The sequence below is a fragment of the Rhinoderma darwinii genome, chromosome 2 (genome assembly GCF_050947455.1).
Source record: "Rhinoderma darwinii isolate aRhiDar2 chromosome 2, aRhiDar2.hap1, whole genome shotgun sequence".
NCBI lineage: Eukaryota > Metazoa > Chordata > Amphibia > Anura > Rhinodermatidae > Rhinoderma > Rhinoderma darwinii.
Window position 1 is genome coordinate 108,485,528 of NC_134688.1, and position 21,931 is coordinate 108,507,458.

At 41.8% G+C, this 21,931-nt stretch overlaps 1 protein-coding gene across 3 annotated transcripts in view; it reads right to left on the reverse strand.

The window, feature by feature from the left end:
- The window catches only part of RBMS2 (RNA binding motif single stranded interacting protein 2), a 107,540-nt gene that overhangs the window by 24,120 nt on the left and 61,489 nt on the right, over positions 1-21,931 (reverse strand). For all 3 annotated transcript variants that reach the window (XM_075852091.1, XM_075852089.1, XM_075852090.1), the window contains exons 3-4: positions 4,455-4,513; positions 1,418-1,509 (exon numbers count right to left, since the gene is read on the reverse strand). In XM_075852091.1, coding sequence (XP_075708206.1) covers positions 1,418-1,509; positions 4,455-4,513 — 151 coding nt within the window. The remainder of the gene's footprint in view (positions 1-1,417; positions 1,510-4,454; positions 4,514-21,931) is intronic.

Genomic DNA, 21,931 nt, shown 5'->3' on the forward strand with positions numbered 1-21,931 from the left:
TGAATATGAACACCAAGAAGCGTAATAAAATTTATGATAAATACTAAAACTTTAAAATATCTCTCTAGATTTTTTTCTGATAAGACATATATTGCATTTTCAATGAATTTGTCAATTCTAATGTATTTAAAGAAACAGTGTTATTAAATTAGAGAGCGCTGGCTGCCACTGACAGTCCCTGTGGGAAAAGACACCTGGGGTTATTACAATTCTCACATGGACTGTCACCTGTGGCAAGAACTGATGTTAGGTTTCAGTATTAGAACATATAACTAATAATAAGGCACCATGTGCAAACCTCTAAATGTTTCCTAGAAAATTGATCAAGTCATATATAAACATTTGGGTATGTTGTCCTGAGGAAGGTGGGGTATTGGGGTATATGGTCAAGGTAATATCCTGAAGTAAATGTATTTAAAAAATGTGCTGTTATTATGCTTGAACTGGCTCCAAACCGAAGAGAAAAGCGTATTAGACCAGATGTGGGTAATAATATTAAAGGTGTTGTCTCATCAAGACAACCCTTTTGCATATTCCCTATTTGAGCATATGGACGTCAAAGATGGACCAGCTCAGGAGCCCCCTCTATGGGCTTGAACAGAGAGCTGTTTAGTAAGAGCGGTTGTTATTTTGACGGTCCAAGCCCGTCCACATATTACATAGTGGGCCATTTGTTTGAATGACCGGCAAGTCATTCTACATTTACCCATAGGAGCTGGATCTGCGGCAATCAGTTCATTATTGGGGCACTGTTATTGGAGAAGGGGGTCGTCTTTATGAGACGGCGCCTTTAAGGCTCCTAGACAATCCTTTCTGACAAGCCAAACGAACGTAATAATTAAACGTTTACCATACACAGAGTGCTAAATCGTTAAAGAGGACCTCTCCTCTAAATACTTGTATTCCCTATAACATAACAATTCCGGAACATATCTTAGAACTTTACATTGTGCTGTTCCTCTGTTATTCCCACTAGAAATGTATGAATAAATTGACAATTGGGTGTCCCCATTCCCCCTTTTAAAGGGGCGTGTCCCTACACAGTCAGCACTGATTGGACAGTGTCAGTCTGAGTAGGAACAAACCTCTAATTGGTAACACCCAGTTGGCAATTTATTCAGAATTTTCTAGTGGGAATAACAGTGGAACTGCAAAATTTAGAGTTCTTAGAAAAGATGCTCCAGAATTGTTATTTCATGGAAAAATAAAATTATTTACTAAAACAGAGTGAAAAATCCTCTTTAATAAAGGTAATACCTTTCACCACCGACACACAGACCAGGTTTTTTCCAGGGTCATGTACAAATGTACAACATCAACAGCTTTACCAAGATCCATTTTAGAACTTACTTCCTTATAAAACCTGTGTCTCGTAATCCCATTATGATATCGTGTTATATTGTCTTGTAGGACTCACCTTAGCCATTTGGGCTTGCACCCCAGTGGCCTTGAGAGCGGTAACAGCCTTTTGGGCAGCGCCAGGACTATCAAAATCCACAAACCCATAACCTATAGATAAATAAAATGGATTAAAATATAAACATTTACATAGTATTGAATACAGTAACTGCAAAACTGCATGGTAGTTGCATGGTAGTTTACTATCAATGCCATTGTTTCTATTCTCTATCATTTCTATAAATATCCTCAAAAAATACACATGTGATAAGTGGCGTTAACCCCAAGGTAATGGTAGACACTATAGCTGGACAATACTATGTATTAAAGGGGTATTCCCACCTTAGAAATTGATGGCATATCCATGGGATATGCCATAAATGTATGATTGATGTGGGTCCCAGCTCTGGGATCCGCACCTATCTCCAGAACGAGTTTCCTGTGGATAAGCCATAAATGTCTAAGATGGGAACAAACCTTTAAGTCAGCGCTTTACAACTGATTAATAACAGGTGTAATGCTCTGGTTTACACATCACCCTATTCACTTTCAGCTGGAGATTTGGGGAAATAAGGTAAATTGCACTTGCTGAGACTTGTTTTTTTTGCCTGCCACCACGTTGAGTTCCTGGTAGAGGAGCACGACAGCGCAGTCGGGAAGAAAAATGAAGCAACTTTTCTATGGCCACTGTGGCACTGGCAATATTGGCTGGGTCAGGGTGGCTTAAAATGTTACGGTCTCACGATAAATGGTATTGTTCGGGGCTTATTGTGGCAGGCACTGTATTAGGCACACTGTAGATGATATTGTTCAGAGCTGATCGTAGCAGGCACGGTTCTGGGATCACTGTGGATGGTATTGTCTGGAGATCATTGTGACAAGCACTTTTTTGGGCTCACTGTGGCTGGTATGGTTTGGGGTTCATTGTGGTGGCCACTGTTTTGGGCTCACTGTGGCTGGTATGGTTTGGGGCTCATTGTGGAGGCTCCTGTTGTGTGATCACTGTGGCTGGTATGGTTTGAGGCTCATTGTGGTGGCCACTGTTATGGGATCACTGTGGCTATTATGGTTTGGGGCTCATTGTGGTGGCCACTGTTGTGTGATCACTGTGGCTGGTATGGTTTGGGGCTCATTGTGGTGGCCACTGTTTTGGGCTCACTGTGGCTGGTATGGTTTGGGGTTCATTGTGGTGGCCACTGTTTTAGGCTCACTGAGGCTGGTATGGTTTGGGGCTCATTGTGGTGGCCACTGTTTTGGGCTCATTGTGGCAGGCACCGTTATGGGATCACTGTGGCTGGTATTGTTCGGGGGTTCATTGTGGCTGACACACTCCTGGGCTCACTGCGGCTGACTTATTAGTAGACTATGGTATCCTAAAAAAGGAGCATACATATGCCTGCCCATATGGCAAATAGGTGACCGTTTTGTGTGTGGGTAATATCTGTATCATAGGGTGACTGTGAATGCAGGCTCTGTTCACATCTGCGTTGAGAGTTCTGCTGCAGATTCCATCACATTTGACAGAAAAATAGTGCCGCATGCAGGTGCCCGTAAGGCACCTTACGTGTTCGTCGTGTAACGGATCCGTCATTCTCAGTTTTTCTGCTCCTATGACAAAATCGGAATTCACCACGCAGATATGAGCTCAGCTTAACGCACTACAGTGTTACGTATAAATCACCTTTATTATTCTAACCTGTTACCCAAAATATTGTATATGTGTGAACGTCTCTGCAGCTCTGCTCAGCGCTCGACTACGCCTCTCACACTAGAAATTTTTGGAATGTAAGGAATGTGCTATTACATGTGCCTGCCCCGTGACCTGATAACAAGAGACCTTCTTGGAATTACTGAGGCAAATCTCTAGATAACAGGTTCCTGACCTTTCATTATCCATTCTGGACATCATTTCTCTCAGCTCTAGAGCATTTAGCCATTATTTAACACTACTAGAAAATATTACAGATCTAAAGACTACAATAGACAAGCAGAAACCCAGGATTCATATACATTGGAGTAAAGAGTGCGGTGTCCTTTTACGTATGTTTCACACGGTTCTGTGTGTAGTTTGCTGGGTATAATAGAATATCTAGTAGATTCTAATAACAAGTCAACAGTCAGTAGGATTCTATGGGCCCATTCTGTACCTCAGATTTTACATGGAGGCACGCAGAGGTTTCTTCACAAGGATTCTGTGAGAACCCATGACAAAAAGAAAAACTATGGCATGCCCCATCACATACTGAATGTAAATGTTCATGTAAATTAAAAAAAAACCCTAATGGGTTTCTGGATTCTCCAGTTTCCTCCCACACTCAGAAGATTAACCTATGAGTATTTTTTTTTGTTCATTGAAATTGTCACTAAAATATGGGTTTGAGAGCCATGTTGTGCTATAATATGGAAACTAATCCCATATGGATGTTTTTTGGGGGGAAAAATTCCTACAGAAAAAAATCGTGGCATGCTCCATTGGATGCCTATTGTACGTAACTATTTTTAGCATTGCTTATAGGGGAGAATAGCTCTATACGCATGACACGTAACCGAGCCCCGTATGACGGCATGTGACCTTAGATTACGAGCCCCATTTGGAACAGGGACTGATGTAAGTGGTGACATTCATTGTACTATATCAGAAACAGGAAATAAATAAATATTTTGCTGCAATTCATCATTTTAGTATCACAGACATACTGGGGAAGACAGATCAAAACTGGTGCACAGTTGTGGAGCAGTTGCTCATGGCAACAAATCAGATTGCTACTTTCATTTTCAAAAGTACCTCTGAAAAATGAGAGGTGGAATCGGATTGGTTGACATGGACAACTACTCCACTTTTCCTTTGTACCAGTTATGAGCCAATGAGTAACAATCGTCAAGAGAAACACGATTGTTGCTATGGGCAACTGCTCCAATTTTCATGACTCAAGTCTGTCTTTATGTTTATACAGCAACACAAATGCTGCTGCCTTAGGCATGTGCCACATTTACGTTTTGTTGCAAATACAATTCTGTAGGTAGATAAAGATTATGACGAAGTACATATTTCTCACCTTTACATTTGTTGGTTGTTTTATCCAAAATAGCTTTCGTGGAGACAATTTTTCCATATCTAGAAGACAAAAAATGTAATACGTTTAGCTGCTAATACATATGTTCTTTTGTTGTTATATACATGGTTAAATATAAATGTGTGTAATACTAAAGGATATATTTACACATGCTGGTTTTGTGGCATTTTTTTTTCCCGCTGCAGTTATGCAAAATGGTAGCAAAAAAAAAAAAAAAAGTGCAGCTCCTCTTCCGTGTTTTGGACCCACTCCTAGTTGTGGTATACAAACATTGATGCAAGGTACTGAACTAAATATGGTCATTTAAAATCGGCCTATGGGTACTTTTTCACATGTCAAATGGCATCATATGTTTCTGCGTGGCCAATGACCACTCAGCAAAAATGCACTTTTTACCACCAATTGCCTTGGTTTTGAAATGCGTTCTTCGGGTGCATGTCTTCTACAGGAGAAACATTCGGCATTTGATAATTATCAGGTGCCAACTGCATGCCGTTTTCCTTAGGCCTCATTCACACGACAGGGTCCGAGTGTCAGCCGGGAAAATCGGCAGTTTTTGGCCAATTTTCCCGGCCGGTTTGCATCCGGTTTGCATCCGTTCCGATTCCGTTCCAGGCCGTGTTGCCGTTTCTACCGGCCGATTTGGACCCGATTTGCATCCGTTTTTTTCCCTGTCCGTTTTAAAATCGGATGAATTTCATTTAAATTTGTTGCCACACACAGCTCTTTGTAGATAATGCCACCCAGCCCCCTTTTGGTAATGCCACCCAGCCCCCAGCAGGTAATGCTACCGAGCTCCCTGCAGGTAATGCCACCCCTGTAGGTAATAGCAACAAGTCCCCTGTAGGTAATGCCACCAATTCCCCTGTAGGTAATGCCACACAGCCTCCTGTAGGTGATGCCACCCAGCCCCCTGTAGGTGATGCCACCCAGCCCCCTATGATGCCACTCTGCTCCTTGTAGGTAATTCCACCCTGAACCTTGTAGGTAATGCCACCCTACCCCTTGTAGGTGATGCCACCCAGCCCCCTGCAGGTGATGCCACCCAGCCCCCTGCAGGTGATGCCACCCAGCCCCCTGCAGGTGATGCCACCCAGCCCCCTGCAGGTGATGCCACCCAGCCCCCTGCAGGTGATACCACCCAGCCCCTGTAGGTCGGGGATTCCGCTGCAGAAGTGAATGACATCGCTGTGTCCATATATGGACAGTGTAGTCACTCACTTCTCCTGTAGCGGCATCCCCGGCCATAGAGTCGGGGATGCCGCTGCAGAAGTGAGTGACTTCGCTGTGTCCATATATGGACAGTGTAGTCACGCACTTCTCCTGTAGCGGAATCCCCAATCCCCGGCCGGGGATTGGGGATTCCGACACCTACAGGGAGCAAAAAAAAGACCCTCCTCCTCCTCACATGCACTCTGCACTGTGAGGAGGAGGAGAGAGAGCGCGAGCGACGGTAGACCCGGCCATCACTCGGGACACATTCCGGTGATGGCCGTGTATTACCCGGCCCCATAGACTTCTATGGGAGCTGGGCACCCGGTCGAAAATAGGGCATGTCCCATTTTTGACGGCCGGTTTTCCCGGGCCGTCAAAAAATCGGTCGTGTGAATAGCCCCATTAGGGGTCTATTGTTCCTAATGCAGCCAGGTGCCGGCCGATTTATGAACGGCCGGCACCCGGCCGGGAAACCATGTCCTGTGAATTCCGCCTTAAGGGACAGTCCCAAGTAGCAACAGCCGCATGCGGTCGAAGCCCAGTTCACTTGCAATGGCCAATACCCGCACAATTTTGCCAGGTATTACCCGAACAATTGTGCTGCTATTGGCCTACGCATGCGGTCGTTATTGTCATTGATAAATTATTGTTGTAACCACTCCCTCCTCAAAGGGATTATCCAACAGTTTTACAAATTAAAATAACTTCAGTAAATAATATAATATACAAAAACAAAGTTTACTCACCTGTTAAATCCCCTACCGCTTCAGAACCAGTACTCCGGTGGGCCACGCTGGTCTTTATTTGGGTTTCCTGCAGTGATGACATGCTGTACATCCACATGACAGCTGCAGTCAATGACTGGCCTCAGAACTTTAATGCCATACATGCTAGCATTACCGCCAAGGCCAGTGATTGGCTGCAGCAATCACGTAGCTGTACGACCAGCGGTAAGACCGGCAGGACCACTGAAGCATCAGCACTGGAGCGGCGGGGGATTTAACAAGTGATAAACCTTTGTGTTTTTTTTCTAACATTTAATGCAGTTAATTTAATTTGTAAAACTCTTGGACAACTCCATTAACCTTAACGCTGTATTGACACCAAGCATTTACTTGCATTTTCAATGGCATTTTATTACACGTTTTTTTTCCCAATAAGGCTGCACCAGATGTTAAGTTAAAGTCTATAGTGAAATATGGGAATGTCTACATACGCAGTGTTTCGGTTTGAGGGTTTTTGTTTTTTTGCAGGATGCTCTAGATATGGCCTTTTTTCCCCATAGGCTTCTCTATAGAACTTCAAAAACATCAGGAAAAACGCAAAAACAAAATGTCGAAAAACAAAAACGCCACCAAAAACAAAAATATGAAAAGAACCATTAAAACCACTTGAAATGCATGGCATTTTTACATGCATTTCAAAACACTGAAAAAAAGTTTGTATGAGCGAGGCCTCCTGGAATATCAGGTAACCATAACCTGGCGCAGACTACATCCCCACCCATCATCACGTTAGGCTTTAGATTAACCTCGTAACATAGAACGATCCATTAACCTGCGTATGTGAAGCGCACACAGGAACATGCACAAGTCAGCAAGACTCAGTTCATATTACAGTGAACTCAGATCGCTGTACGGAATGACTAAAGGCTGATACAGTATTAACCCATTCAAGACCTTCTGCTTTGCCAAGTCTACTAACTTATCAATAGTATTTAATTTCTTCCTATTAAACGCAAGTTAAGAATGGTCCCTCAAGAATTCCAGTTAATCACATAAATATTCAAGAACTTTGCACCAGGAAAAGGTTAATTATCATCAATTTTTACATTTCTCTGAACACACGTATTACATAATACACAATGTTATCATACATTATACAATAAAACTACTGTCCATAATTGAAAATTGGTTGTTTTTGATGGACTTTCCTTCATTTTCTTTTATCTGGCTAACCCTTTTTTTTTATACTGAAGGCTCCCCATAGATCAGCTGTTATTGCTGGGGGAAGCATTTGCAATTACAGCGCCCACTGCAGGGTAAATGTAGTATTACATGGCATTTATTCTCGCTAATGGGTGAATATATGGTCGCCTTGAATTCGAAAGAGTGGAAACTGCTTTTTATAGTGGCTGCTCTGATTCATACAGTGGGACACCGTTAAAAAAAAAAACAAAAAAAAAAAACAAAAAAAAAAAACCTCGCTGCAGATACCTCTGAAGAACTTGTCATGTGTCTCAGATTCCTGGACCAATTATAACTAAGATATTGTAAAGTAGAATATTGAGGTAACTGCAGTCAAACCCGAATGTTCAGATTGGAGCTCTACTTGGGCTCCAACCTTTCCTCCCAAAATCCCTCAGTTTGTGCCTGTATTAAATAATTCCCTAAATTTTACCCAAATGTGTGACTAGCCCCTTACAGTGTTTGAGTCTCCATTTATTATTTTAGCTTAATTCTCCATATTTGACCATTTAGTAGTAGTGCACGGCTAAACGACTGCGGAATCTTGTACATTAAACATCAACTATTCCCCTTTAGACAGCCAAAATATTGTGAAATATGAAAGTCTTTTGTAATTGAGCGATTACATTTACAATGTACTGTCTAGGCTGAAACTATAAATCCTTAAACTCAAAAAAGGAGTCTCACTTGAAATACATTTTTGACCTCGTTGCCCCCAAGACCACCTCTATGAAACATCTGCCTCTTATTGCCTCATTAAACAGGGTCATTTGGAGTGAAGGAGGAATGGGCTGAAGATTGGTGACTGATCAGGAACCAAGGAAAAGATATCCTAATACTACAAAGCAAAGTGTGAATGACTCATACACCCGCACAAAGAAAGGAACAGTCAATAAAAAACGAATTATAACTAAATAATAACTAAAGTAGCTAGCCCTAATTTTCAGCCAAAGAAGGAAGAGGTCACTGTTAGGCCTTGTTCACACAGAGTTTTTAGACACGGTTTTTGATGCGGAAACCGCGTCGGAAAACGCGGCAAAAAACGGCCGAAAATGCCTCTCATTGATTTCAATGGGAGGCAGACGCGGTTTTTTTTTATCGCGATCTTCGGGCGTTTACGTTTCTAACCTCCCATTAACATCAATGGGAGGAAGCGAAAGCATATTTTGCTGCGTTTTTGCCCGTGGCACTCAATGGGCGCAAGCGAAAAACGCGGCAAGCTGTGTGAACTCAACCTTAGGGACCCAGAATTGCTGCAGAAATTGCCACAATTTACAAATGAAGCTAATACAATGGTTAAATAACTACATTTTCTCCAGTTCTAGCCCCAATCTGATATCAGGTCCGAATAGCAGTTCTGTGGTTTAGACCTATAGAAAGTATAGAAAGATGGGTGCGCTGGATATGGAGATTCACTAGCTATTCTCCTCAGTTATTTATTACTGGGCATTTTGCGGGGAGATTAATTACTCAGACAGTCGGTTTAGATGAGGCTTATTAATCCCATTGGCCCTTATCTGTTATGGTGCTGATATCGTAATTTACGGTCATTAGGTTTATTACCTGATACTTTAAACATATTAATTGTAAATATTACCTGTGATTTGGTAATAAGGTAATATAAAATGTATGATATTTGAGTTTTCTGATCTCCCCAACATTGATAATCTTGTCACATTGTTAGAAATATAAAGTTGTTAAGTGACAGTTGATGACAATTTGCAGTACCAATGTCGGACAATATTGTTTTAATACTCTTACCCATGTAGCTTAGGTTTACTGCTTGTTTAACATCTAAATTCCCCACGCCAGGCAGACTAACATTCTGCTGCTCCACTGGTTGGCCAGGAAACTCTACATTTAGTTACTAAGCCTAAGACTAAAGTTTTCTATTGATCAACTTCTCTACTGAGTAAAGTGTATATTACATAATGAGCCCTATACACACTAATACAAGAGCAAGGGGCAAATTACAGAATCACTTTATACCTGGCCAAAGATCAAGACAAGTAGAGGAGAAAGATTAAGTCAACAAATAATGTAAAGTGGAGAGATATATACTGGTGAATTAACCATGAATAACGGGTATCCATCTACCCATTGTTATAGGGTAGGGCTGCTGGTTTTTAGGATTAGTCAGTTGGTACAACACGTGGCCAAAAGATCCGGTGTTTCAGCCACACGCATTGCAAACCGGTGCATAAAATCAAGCACACAGCCGTGCAATCTTTATATGATGGCTGTGTCTCTCTGCACAAAGAGAGGTCCTTATAGACATGGTTGACAAGTTTGGTGTGGAGGCACTCGAGTCGCCTGCACAGAGCCCTGATATCAACCCCATCGAACACCTATGGAATGAATTGCAAGACCTTCTCAACACTCGTATAAGTCTATTGGATCCTACTGTACTTCAGTTTGCCACTGATCCACGTTCCATCGGATACCATATTACAGAGATATACTCATCTAAAATGTTTGCTTTTCTGCTTGAAACACTACTTCTAGGAGGGAATTGCTATATAATACGGCGCTGTACGCTGGCAATATACGGAGGCACTTAGAGTGCTTAAGGCTCTGCAATATAGAGCCACAAGGACTCAGTGTGCCTTTATACAGGCTCCATGCACACAGCTCTGCCATAGGAATGAGGTCCAAAGGTGGCAATACACATCAGGTGAATATCGGCCAAACCCACCGATTTTGGCAGGACCGGCCGACCATCTAATGATTATGGCGGTGTCCCAACTCTCCCCCGACAGCAGATGTCGGAGGAGAGAAGGATTGGGTTGTTGAATTTCCACATGCCCGATTCTTTTGTTTGCAAGGAGAAAAGCTGCTGCCAAAGTTGCCTGACAGCGACTTCCACCCTTCTCCCTGTTGAGAACGCATGCACGCTCAGCCAAGCATGCATCTGTATGGGGATAGGGGGGTCATGAGGAATAGCTGTCGGCTGAACGAGCCTTTGGCTGGCAGTTATCCAAAGTGTATGGCCACCTTATGACTGGCTGTCCGTGTGCATTGCGTTTTTGCATCAGTGTGCTTTGCGTGTCGCATGTGTTGTTCACACACTTGCAAACACTTTTTTTCAATGTAATTGATGCGTTAAACGCGGACAGAACACGGATGTGATTGGTCTGCTGTCCGTGGTTTTCACGAACCCATTGACTTCAGGTACATGAAATACACTAATATAGGACATGCAGTGAGTTTCACGCAACGGACACTCGCTACATGAAAACTCCTGCATGTGTGAATAGACCCATTGAAATCAATGGGTCCGTTGTCTGTGCATTGTTTCAACGCATAGCACACGAAAGAGATTCACACTCGTCTGAATAAGCCCTTACTCCTCTTCATTCTAACCAGAAAACTATAATTCACAAAAAGTCTGCTTGGAGAGATAAAAAGACACATTTTACTAATTAATTCTGGATGGGCTAGTGCTTGGAAGACTGATCTTATCTTATACTAAGAAGTGGTTATCCGGGTTATTACAAACAGCTGCAAATGTGCTAAAATAAAAATAATAATAAATCGATACTCACCTATTATTTCCCTGCCGATTCGGCGGTGACGTGTCATATTCCTGGAATGATAGCGACCATTACTGAGTGCTCATGCCAGGAAGATAACACATGACCGCAGATACCTCTGATGGTTTGCAATAGTCACATGCTGCCCCCATGTAAACTAACACCGGGAGGACCGCTGGAGCGTCAACACTGATCGCCAAATGAAAGAATAGGTGAGTACTAATTGTTTTTTATTTTAATACGTTTGCAGCCATTTGTAAAAAAAAATTAACAACTCTGATAACCCCTTTAAGGTGGCCATAGCGAATAAGTAACTGTCAGCATGGCCAAGCATGCATGTTTATTTCAATGGCGAGACGGGACTAATCCAAAGACATCTGGCAGTGTCTTATCTCCCGTGGGAACAAAGGAACGGGCATATTGAAATCCAACATGACCGATCCTTCTTTCCCCCGGACATTGGCCATTAAAGGAGAGTCAGGTTTCCCCACATACACATTAGATCGTTGGTCAATCTCGCTGATATTGGTGGGTTGAGCCGACTTTTGTCTAATGTGTATGAGCACCTCTAAACTGAATTTAAATAGAGAAAATATTCCACTTATATACTTTTTTTCGTTATTTTAACAATATTTACATGATTGTCTAAACCAGGGGTCTCAAACTCAGCCGGGTAAGTGGGCCGCATATAGAAAAATGGGAAGTTGACGGGCCGCATTACTTTTCAAATTTGATACAATAAAAAATTATTGTTAATCAATTAGTTATTTGAACTACTATAACACTATATTACTATAATAATACCACTAGGTTTAAAATTTGAGCTATTTCTCCACCCCTTTTTAGATAGTGCCACAGTGCCCTCGGTGGATGCTGCTGCAGTGCCCTCTGTGGATGCCGCCGCTGTGCCCTCTGTGGATGCCGTCGCTGTGCCCTCTGTGGATGCCGCCGCTGTGCCCTCCGTGGATGCTGCCACAGAGTCCTCTGTGAATGCTGCCACAGTGCCCTCTGTAGATAATGCAACACACCCCTAGATAATGCCACAGTGTCCTCTGTACATACCGCCACAGTGCCCCCTTTAGATGCTGCAACAGTGATGTCAGGGGCTTGCCCAGAGCTGGAGTCCCGGAGCAGAGCCGCTTCTAGCAATCTGCCTGGGATTCCAGCTCTGCTCCTGACATCACTGTCCATATATGGACATGGATGTCAGGGGTAACCCCAGAGCTGGAGTCCCGGGCAGAGCACTAGTAGTCTCTTCCTGGGACTCCAGCTGTGCTCCTGACATCACTGGGACTCCTGCTCTGGGAAAGCCCCTGACATCATTGTCGATGTATGGACAGCGATGCCAGAGGCTTCCCCAGAGTCCCAGAGCAGAGCCTATACTAGCGCTCTGCCGGGGACTCCGGCTCTGGGGAAGCCCCAGACATCGTGTGTCCAAACATGGACAGCGATGTCAGGGAATTCCACAGAGTCCCGGAGCAGAGCCGATACTAGCGCTCTGCACGGGACTCCGGCTCTGGGGAAGCCCCAGACATTGCTGTTCATATGTGTACAGCGATGTCAGGGAATTCCAGAGTCCCGGAGCAGAGCCTGTACTAGCTCTCTGCCCGGGACTCCGCTCTGGGGAAGACCCTGACACACTGTCCATATATGGACAGCGATGTCAGGGAATTATATGGACAGCGATGTCAGGGAATTATATGGACTGCGATGTCAGGGAATTCCACAGAGTCCCGGAGCAGAGCATATACTAGCGCTCTGCCTGGGACTCCGCTCAGGGGAAGTCCCTGACAAACTGTTCATATATGGACAGCGATGTCAGGGAATTCCACAGAGTCCCGGAGCAGAGCTGATACTAGCGCTCTGCCCGGGACTCCGCTCTGGGGAAGCCACAGACATCGTGTGTCCAAATATCGAAACCGATGTCAGGGAATTCGACAGGGTCCCGGAGCAGAGCCTGTACTAGCACTCTGCCCGGGACGCCGCTCTGGGGAAGACCCTGACACACTGTCCATATATGGACAGCAATGTCAGGGAATTCCACAGAGTCCCGGAGCAGAGCCTGTACTAGCGCTCTGCATGGGACTCGGCTCTGGGGAAGCCCCAGACATCGCTGTTCATATGTGGACAGCGATGTCAGGGAATTCCAGAGTCTCGGAGCAGAGCCGATACTAGCGGCTCTGTGTCCCGCGGGCCGCAGATGACAGCCCCAGGGGCTTGAGACCCCTGGTCTAAACAGTGTCGGAAAATAAGGATTTTTTTTAAATTTTTAACTGAAGACAATGTAAGCTGACCAAATATGAGAGTCAGGAGGGCTACATACACCAGGCCTAAGGGGGACGGGTGACAAAATCCTGGCGAATTCATGGTTCTGGATAATTAAAATATATAATATGCATTATAAGTATATAGAATAGTGTTTACTATATATATATATATATATATATATATATATATATATATATATGATTTGCTGAATGTAGTCAGGAAGTATTGCCATTTATTTGTCTTTTCCTTCCTCTATTTAGACAGTTACCCATACAGCTAATAATAACCTCAGTTGACAGCATTGCTTCCCAGTCATCTCCCTCTTCCTATTCCTGACTCTTTCACTCCACTCCCTAGTATGACAGATAACATTTTTCTGTCTACCCCATGTTGCTTAACCCTTTCTAGTGCAAGAGATCCAAATATCTGCGAAAATGAGAATATTTTCTTTACAACCCAGCAACGAAAGGATTAACTTTAGTCTTCCCCTTCCTACAGCTACCATCCCCCACCTCCTCCCAACCATTTACTGACACCAGACAGGAAATAACTAAGCTTGGCAGATTCTGTTACAAGTGGAACTCTACAACGATGAGCCTGTACTTGCTATACTGTAATTGGATGTCTAGCCGCAGATTGCAAGTTCTTCTGGAGAGATAGATTATGTAATGCCCTCTCGCTATCTTTCTAATTCTGCAAGTTCTAGCTGAACGTTAAGACGTCTTTTAGTGGTCAGTTAAATGGTACAAAATGATTTGATATTCAATTGTATTAACCCAACCCCCACCCAAACTGTGGATGTCCTGTAGTTGTCTTGAGTTGCTAGGTAAAATATAACACAACTGTTGTAGTAACAGACACTTCATAGTAGCCAAATACAACTACCAATCATTCATTAAAAAAATAGCTTTTATCCTTGCTAGTAATGTCTATACATATGAGCACCAGTTTACATATAAATGTAATCTGCATAAAATGATAAGTAACATTGTAGGTACATTATATTACTTATCTTGTACGGATCCTAAGCTATTGCCTGTACAATACTCCAGAGCTGAATTCAGAGTTCTGCTGATTATTAATAAAAACAGTGAACAAGATGGTTATCTGACACATACCAAACAGAGGATATCTGATAATGCATTAGGTGGGTTTGTTTCCTCTATATTAGAACTAGGGCAAATATATTGTCCTTGCAGCTGCAGAGGAGACCACAAAGCCAAAGGGCACCATCCAAGCCAAGTTCCATAGTATAGTGGTGTGAAGAGAGCAGATGCATGCAGCATTGGGAAATGCAGTACTAGTCAATGGTTCGGGCATGGTTTAACGGACGATAGGTGTGATGGTGAGGGTGTAGTTTTGTCTCAGTAGGAGGTGTCCCAGTCCTGCCGGCCGCGATTCTGCTTGCCGGAGGTCAGCACTGAACAAAAGAAGGCTAATACATGTTCATTACCGTGTGATTGGATTGGCCCTAGTGCGTATTTGTGTAATTGCTACAATTATAACAATAATCACTAACCACCAACATTTTAAAGTACTTCTGAGTTCCTGTCAATGGATAAAAAAAAATATTGGCTCTCTGGCTACTGAGGTTTCCGCTTACATTCCCAAAAACATGTTGATAGGTTAATTACATACTTATGAAATTGGCCCTAGTGGGTATGTTTGTGAGATAGGGAAATTAGATTGTGAGTCCCATACACGTAATGGGACTGATGTGAGTAAAGAAAATCCCTGTCCTCGCTACATAATATGTTGGTGTTATATAAGCAACATAAAATACATAAAAACATAAATACATGTTCACAGTGGGTGTATTGTATGAACACAATGCATGAGTGGCATGTGTACAATGTGTTAGTGACATATGTCTGTCCCTGCATTAGATCCCTGTTAAGGGCCTGGTGTAAAGAATACACTTCCCAAAATGCAAATTACCCAAGAAAACATTGTGCAGACATTGAGCCAGCAAGGAATGCTGCAAGATTTCAGATCTGAAGTCAGCAGAATTGTGAATGCAGCTCTGCACTATAGTAGAATATTTTTTTTCCATTGCACTATTCTGTGTCACATAATAATATTCCTCCTCAATGATCTGTATTAATGTATTCTGTATATTTTGTGTCAGAAAATAGTTCATAAAGCTGAACTATTTTGCTAGAAGTGGAATGAAATAGCGGTTCTAAAATCCATAAACCATAATAAACCATATCACAACACACTGACTAAATAAAAAACAAAAAAATGATGGTGTCAGGCACAACATGAGTTCCAACATACTGTATTTGTGGTCTTCAGGAGTAACAGAATTAACTTATATCACAGGTAGCAGTCCGTAAAGTCCGGGATGGAGAAAATTAAGTAAAATGGTAAAAATAGTATAAATTATTACCTTCCCACATATAAACAAATTATTTTTATACGTTACAGTCTTAAACTCATTGTTTTTACTTTTGGTGCAGTTCCACTGTAAAACACCATAGTCTAGGTCAGGGGTCTCAAGCACGCGGCCCGTGGGCCGCATGCGGCCCCTGGGGCTGTCATCTGCGTCCCGCGGGACACAGAGCCGCTAGTATCGGCTCTGCTCCGAGACTCTGGAATTCCCGGACATCGCTGTCCATACAGCGACAATGATGTCAGGGGCTTCCCCAGAGTAGGAGTCCCAGTGATGTCAGGAGCACAGCTGGAGTCCCAGGAAGAGCCTACTAGAACTCTGCCCAGGACTCGAGCTCTGGGGTTGCTCCTGACATCTCTGTCTATATATGGACAGTGATGTCAGGAGCAGAGCTGGAATCCCAGGCAGGGTGCTAGAAGCAGCTCTGCTCCGGGACTCCAGCTCTGGGAAAGCCCCTGACATCACTGTGGCAGCATCTGCGGAGGGCACTGTGGCAGCATCTGCGGAGGGCACTGTGGCAGCATCTGCGGAGGGCACTGTGGCAGCATCTGCGGAGGGCACTGTGGCAGCATCTCCGGAGGGCACTGTGGCAGCATCTACGGAGGGCACTGCGGCAGCATCTACGGAGGGCACTGTGGCAGCATCTACAGAGGGCACTGTGGCACTATCTAAAAAGGGGCTGCCCAATCTTGACATGTGTGTGTGCCTAACGCTGCTAACTGAGCCGCCGGACTGCACTTAGCGACACTTAAACTGGAAAACTGGATTGTTGAAATAAGCACGTGGAGAAATATCTCAAATTTTAAACCTAGCGGTATTATTATAGTAATGTAGTGTTGTAGTAGTTCAAATAACTAATTGATTAACAATAATTTTGTATTGTATCAAATTTGAAAGTAATGCGGCCCATCAACTTCCCATTTTTTCTATATGTGGCCCACCTACCCGGTCGAGTTTGAGACCCATGGTCTAGGTTATATATTCCATTCATATAAAGTATATATTGCAAACTGGAAAGAAAAGACTATCCGTTCAAAAGCAAAACAAATAAAATATTACACAAAAAAAGTCAACAATAATAATAAATAAATGCAGAAACAAAAACAATAAAGTTAGGCTCTAGTAGATTAGCATCATGGCTCCTACATATGGTATAAAATAGCAATGACAGCTATGCTAGATCCATTTTCAAATGGATCCTGAGTTCCGACGAATCCTGATGGATCGCACTTATAATGGAGTCTGTCAGGCTTCTGCAGCAAGAATAGTGCTGCGGACTCCACTTTTCTTGCTGTCAAAAATACCAGGACCGCTAACGAAAAGTACGTAACACAAGTGTGAACAGAGCCTAATAATAATAATGTATACAATAAAAACACAATATTCTTAATGTTTCCCTGATCATATAAAGCAAACTATTTTATTATAGTATTTGTATAGTAGATTATTAATATGTGTGTCATGATAGTTGTATCACACGTACTCCTGTAATGTGAAATGTCAGAAATAAACGGTGTGATTGTCATTTTCCCACACAATTTTAGATTGGGCTCCAAGTAGAACCATACATGATATATACAGTGGATGTAGCTGTAATAAGAATAATGATCTATAATACATATGAAGCGAGTGCTGTCTGGACTTTGTGTTTACTGCAGTTTCCTACACTACTAGCGGAGAACTGGCATCAAACACTTTCCCATCTGGTGTGTTCTCCCCCTACAAACATCTTGCTTCATCCAAAGAACATTCCCTCAGTCTGTGGGCGACATGTGCAGATCTCCTTGGGGCTCAGGGGATGTACACTGCATTCCTTGACTGGGGTGAAATGAGGTTACAACGCAGAAGTTACTCCCCTCCGTCTCCCTCCTTCAACTCCTCCTCTTCTTGATCCTCTAAATATATCATTGTGCGTGTGTTTCTTGCTACTTGAACCTTTCAAAAATCTATGTTTTTGGTAAGAGTATGTTTCTTTTTATAAATAAACTATGGCAGATACAAATAATACAAATATTTACTAATATCCATCTTATTATTCATTTCTTTGTTTTACACATTTATAAAGAAACACTTCGGAAAAACGAACACACTGTGTTATGTCTGGGGGCAGCGCGTGGTTTTCTGTTTAGGTAGCCCAGGTCTGGGGCTAAACCTCAATCACTTGCTAATACTCTGTGATCTTATTCTTTTAGTTTGTGCTTTATTTATGAAACTATAAAGGACTGATCTAGAGGTTGGGCAGTATGTGTGGAATTTTTAGTTAGGCTCTGTTCACATTGCATTTTAGCCCTATGTTTAGCGTGTATGTCAGGAAATCTACTGACGTTCACGCAAAACATGTCCATAAGGCTCCATTAGCCCATTGGAGGCCAAAAGAGTGTATTTTTGTCCGGTTTTGGGCTGGTATACTTTTTTTTTTGGAGGAAAGGTTGACCAGGTCATTATGGACTACAATGTTGCCTTCCTTTCTCTTCCAATTATTTTTTTTTTTTTTTTAGATATAGGCTATGAAATGAATGTACAGTATAATTTTTAGAAAACAGCAAGAAGGATATCAAAATTAGGGGCGCTCTAATTACAATGTACAAATATATAACTGGACAGTACAGAGATCTTTCTAATGATCCTTTTATTCCTGGGCCTGTAACCATGACAAGGGGGCATCCTCTATGGCTAGAGGAAAGAAGGTTTCACCATAATCATAGACGGGGATTCTTTACGGTTAGAGCAGCGAGACTTTAGAACTCGCTGCCACAGGATGTTGTGATGGTTGATTCATTAGCCCCTTGCCGCTATTCGGTTTTTAATTTCCGTTTTTTCCTCCCCGCATTACAAAAGCCATAACTTTTACATTTTTCATTTGATATTGCCGTATAAGAGCTTTTTTTGCGTGACGAGTTGAAGTTTTTCACTGCATCATTTATTGTGCCAGTATAATGTACTGGCAAACTGAAAACAAAAATTTTTTGTCGACAAAATGGAATAAAACAGTGATTCCTCCACTGTTTTTGGGGTTTCGTTTTTACAGCGTTCATTGTGTGGTAAAAACGACATGTTGACTTTATTCAGTGGGTCAATAGGATTACAGCGATATCAAATTTATATTTTTAGGTTTTACTATTTATACAAAGAAAAACTAATTGTTAAAAAAAAATAGTTTTGTGTCGCCATGTTCTGAGACCCGTAACTTTTTCATTTTTCCATCAATTGAGCTGTGTGAGGGCTTGTATTTTGTGGGATGAGCTGTTTTTAAAGACATCAATTCTGGCGGTTTTAGTTTTTAATTTTACGGAATTTACTGTGCGGGTTAATGTTAGAAATATTGTTAAAATAATGTTATATTGTAATAGTATGTACTTTTACGGACGAGGCGATACCAATTATGTTTTTGTTTTTTACATTATTTTAGAGGAAAAATAGGAAAAGGTATTTATTTGGAACTTTTAATATTTTTTTGTATATTGAAAAAACTTTATTCAACTGAATTTAACTTTTTTTTTGTCAGTCCTCCTAGGGGGACTTGAACAAGTAATCGTTGGATTGCTTGCACAAAAAACTGCAATACTTATGTTGTGCCGTATATTGTATTTTTTTTTACCGGCTCCTATTAAGCGCAGCCTCTAGCGAGGATTAGTAGGAGCATAAGGATGGCAGACCAGGGGGTCTTCATTAAGTCCCCAAGCTGCCATGACCCCTCTTTCTAACGGCTTAGATGCTGCAGTTGAAATTAACCGTGGCATCTAATTGGTTAAACATCCCGCTCTATACTTCCCCCTTCCGGCTATGTCGTAACTGCATATTGGGGCAATTGGCCTCCGTCTCACGGGGGTTTTCGCAATCTTCTGGATCAGCACGTTAAGATAATAGGTTGACTTGATGGACCTGTGTCTTTTTTCAACATTATGTACTATGTAACTATGTAATCTTTCATACTGCAGGTGTGATTTTTCAAGCAAGGGTTAGATTTAAATGATATATTTTATACAAATTTATACATAATGGATCAACATATATGATATGTTGGGTTAATTCTGGATAAGTGATACAGATCAACACTTTTAAGTTAGATTTGGACAATTTAGATGTAGGGGCTTTGTCTTCACCAGTGGCTGGACCATGGATAACCAACAACTATTTTCCTAAAAAGTAAAACATAGATGTCCTTTACTAGTTAAACTGAAGGTTCCAGTTAAGCAGGAGGCAAAATGAATGCGGGTGGAACTTCGCAGTCTTTTTTCCTTATAGGGTAAAGTTCCTTGTAAACATAACTAAGACAGTTTTTACTCATCAACCCTATTATGCCGATAAGTGTTAAATCTTGAGATTATTCTTGTTCTGTAATTTATGGAAACATGAATAAACATGGCTGAAAACAGTAAAAAGCACATACCTATATAGTGTGAAGCATTGTGATTAATAACAGTTATAGTAGGGTCCAGACTTATTAGTCTATTGAAGATACATAATCCCTTCAAAATATTTCTACACGCTGACAAAGGTCACACATGAGGCCAATTGCGTTTAGCTGAATAATTTTCAGAATTGTTTCAACATATTCATCGTTTCCAGGTAGTGATGCAAAAGAAAATGCTTTTTCAGTTCCTGGAGCCAATCTTTAGCTTGTCTAATATCAGGATTTAACTAATTCCTTCAGAATCAACTATTCTGTTGTAGACTGAGGATTATTGGGCGGAGTGAAACCTATTATGTTGTTCATATGTTACTGTCGAAAACTTGGCAATCTACTGGACACATCATAGCTCAGTCCATCAGCTGCCTAGGTCCTGAGGATGTAAGACGAAGCCTAAACCATCATACTAGAAAATGCTTTATGGATGTAATAAAGTTAATTTATTGGGTTGAAGGAAATTCTTACAGTTGTCTGGATCATTCATGGAGCTCCTCTTTTGTTCAATAGCACCGCGTAGAAATGGACAACGGTCCAAAGACTGCAAAAGTCATCTAGGACCTGATAAAGAGCCACGTAGGACCTGATAAAAAGTCACCCAGGACCTAATAAAAAGCCACCCAGGACTTGATAATGGATCTCTTATTCACCCTTGCAATGTTTCTGCATTTGTTAGAAGTTCTGAAAGTAGTTGAACATGAAGGTAACGCTGACCCTTTTTCCATATTTTGGATACTTTTGTTACTTGTTGAACCTTCTATGATTGGATGGAAGGAGATTCACGTGTCCCTCAGGATGTCTAATTAGGAGTCTGATGAGTAAAACTGAGCAAAGAACTTGTTTTTTCAATTGGCCATACTTGTGTAGTCCTCAAGTCATTTACTAATGACCCACAACTTTAAAGAAAATAGAAGACACTTTAGCTCATTACCCTTGTCATCTCCAAAGCGCTGTATTTCCAAGCTTGTGTCATTTTGTATGTGTTACAACCCTCCTGGTTTTCCAATGCCACTCCTAATAGCCTTGCGATGTGCTATCATTGTAAAGACCTTTTTTCTGTTTGTTTACAGCTCCAGCAAACATAATGCAAGCCATGAACATTGTGGTAATGAGAACATGTTTGGACAATAGTATTTTAGTTGTCGTGAAACAGATATTTTATTGCTTAATCTAGATCTTTATATCTCTGGCATTTCTAGAAGATGATTTTACCTCTTCCCAAGTCTTAAAAGCAACAGCTAAAAAAGAAAGAAAAAGTCCAGCACAGCCCCTGGGCACAAGATTGGCATCAATGATCTACGAAGCTGAGACAAACAGCTTGTTTTGATGTTATTGTGTCTCATTAGCGCATGGCAAAGGATTAGGACAAGCCTGACAGTGACAAATTGTTAATGTCCACAAGGCAACACAAAAACTGGGAAGAAGTCCACCAAAATGGCAGTACAAGCAATCCAAAAAGAAGGGAGCGCTATGCTGGAGGTGGCAATATGGGTTCAGCAAAATATTTGTTTAATTATTACTATGTATTGCAAGGAAAAAGATCACTTTAGAAACATTTCTTAGACAATATGTATCTATCTAAACTCCTACTTCACATGCTCCACTCTATTAGCCTCAAGGACGCGGCTCTCTCTTGGTTTTCCTCCTATCTCTCTGACCGCTCGTTCAGTGTG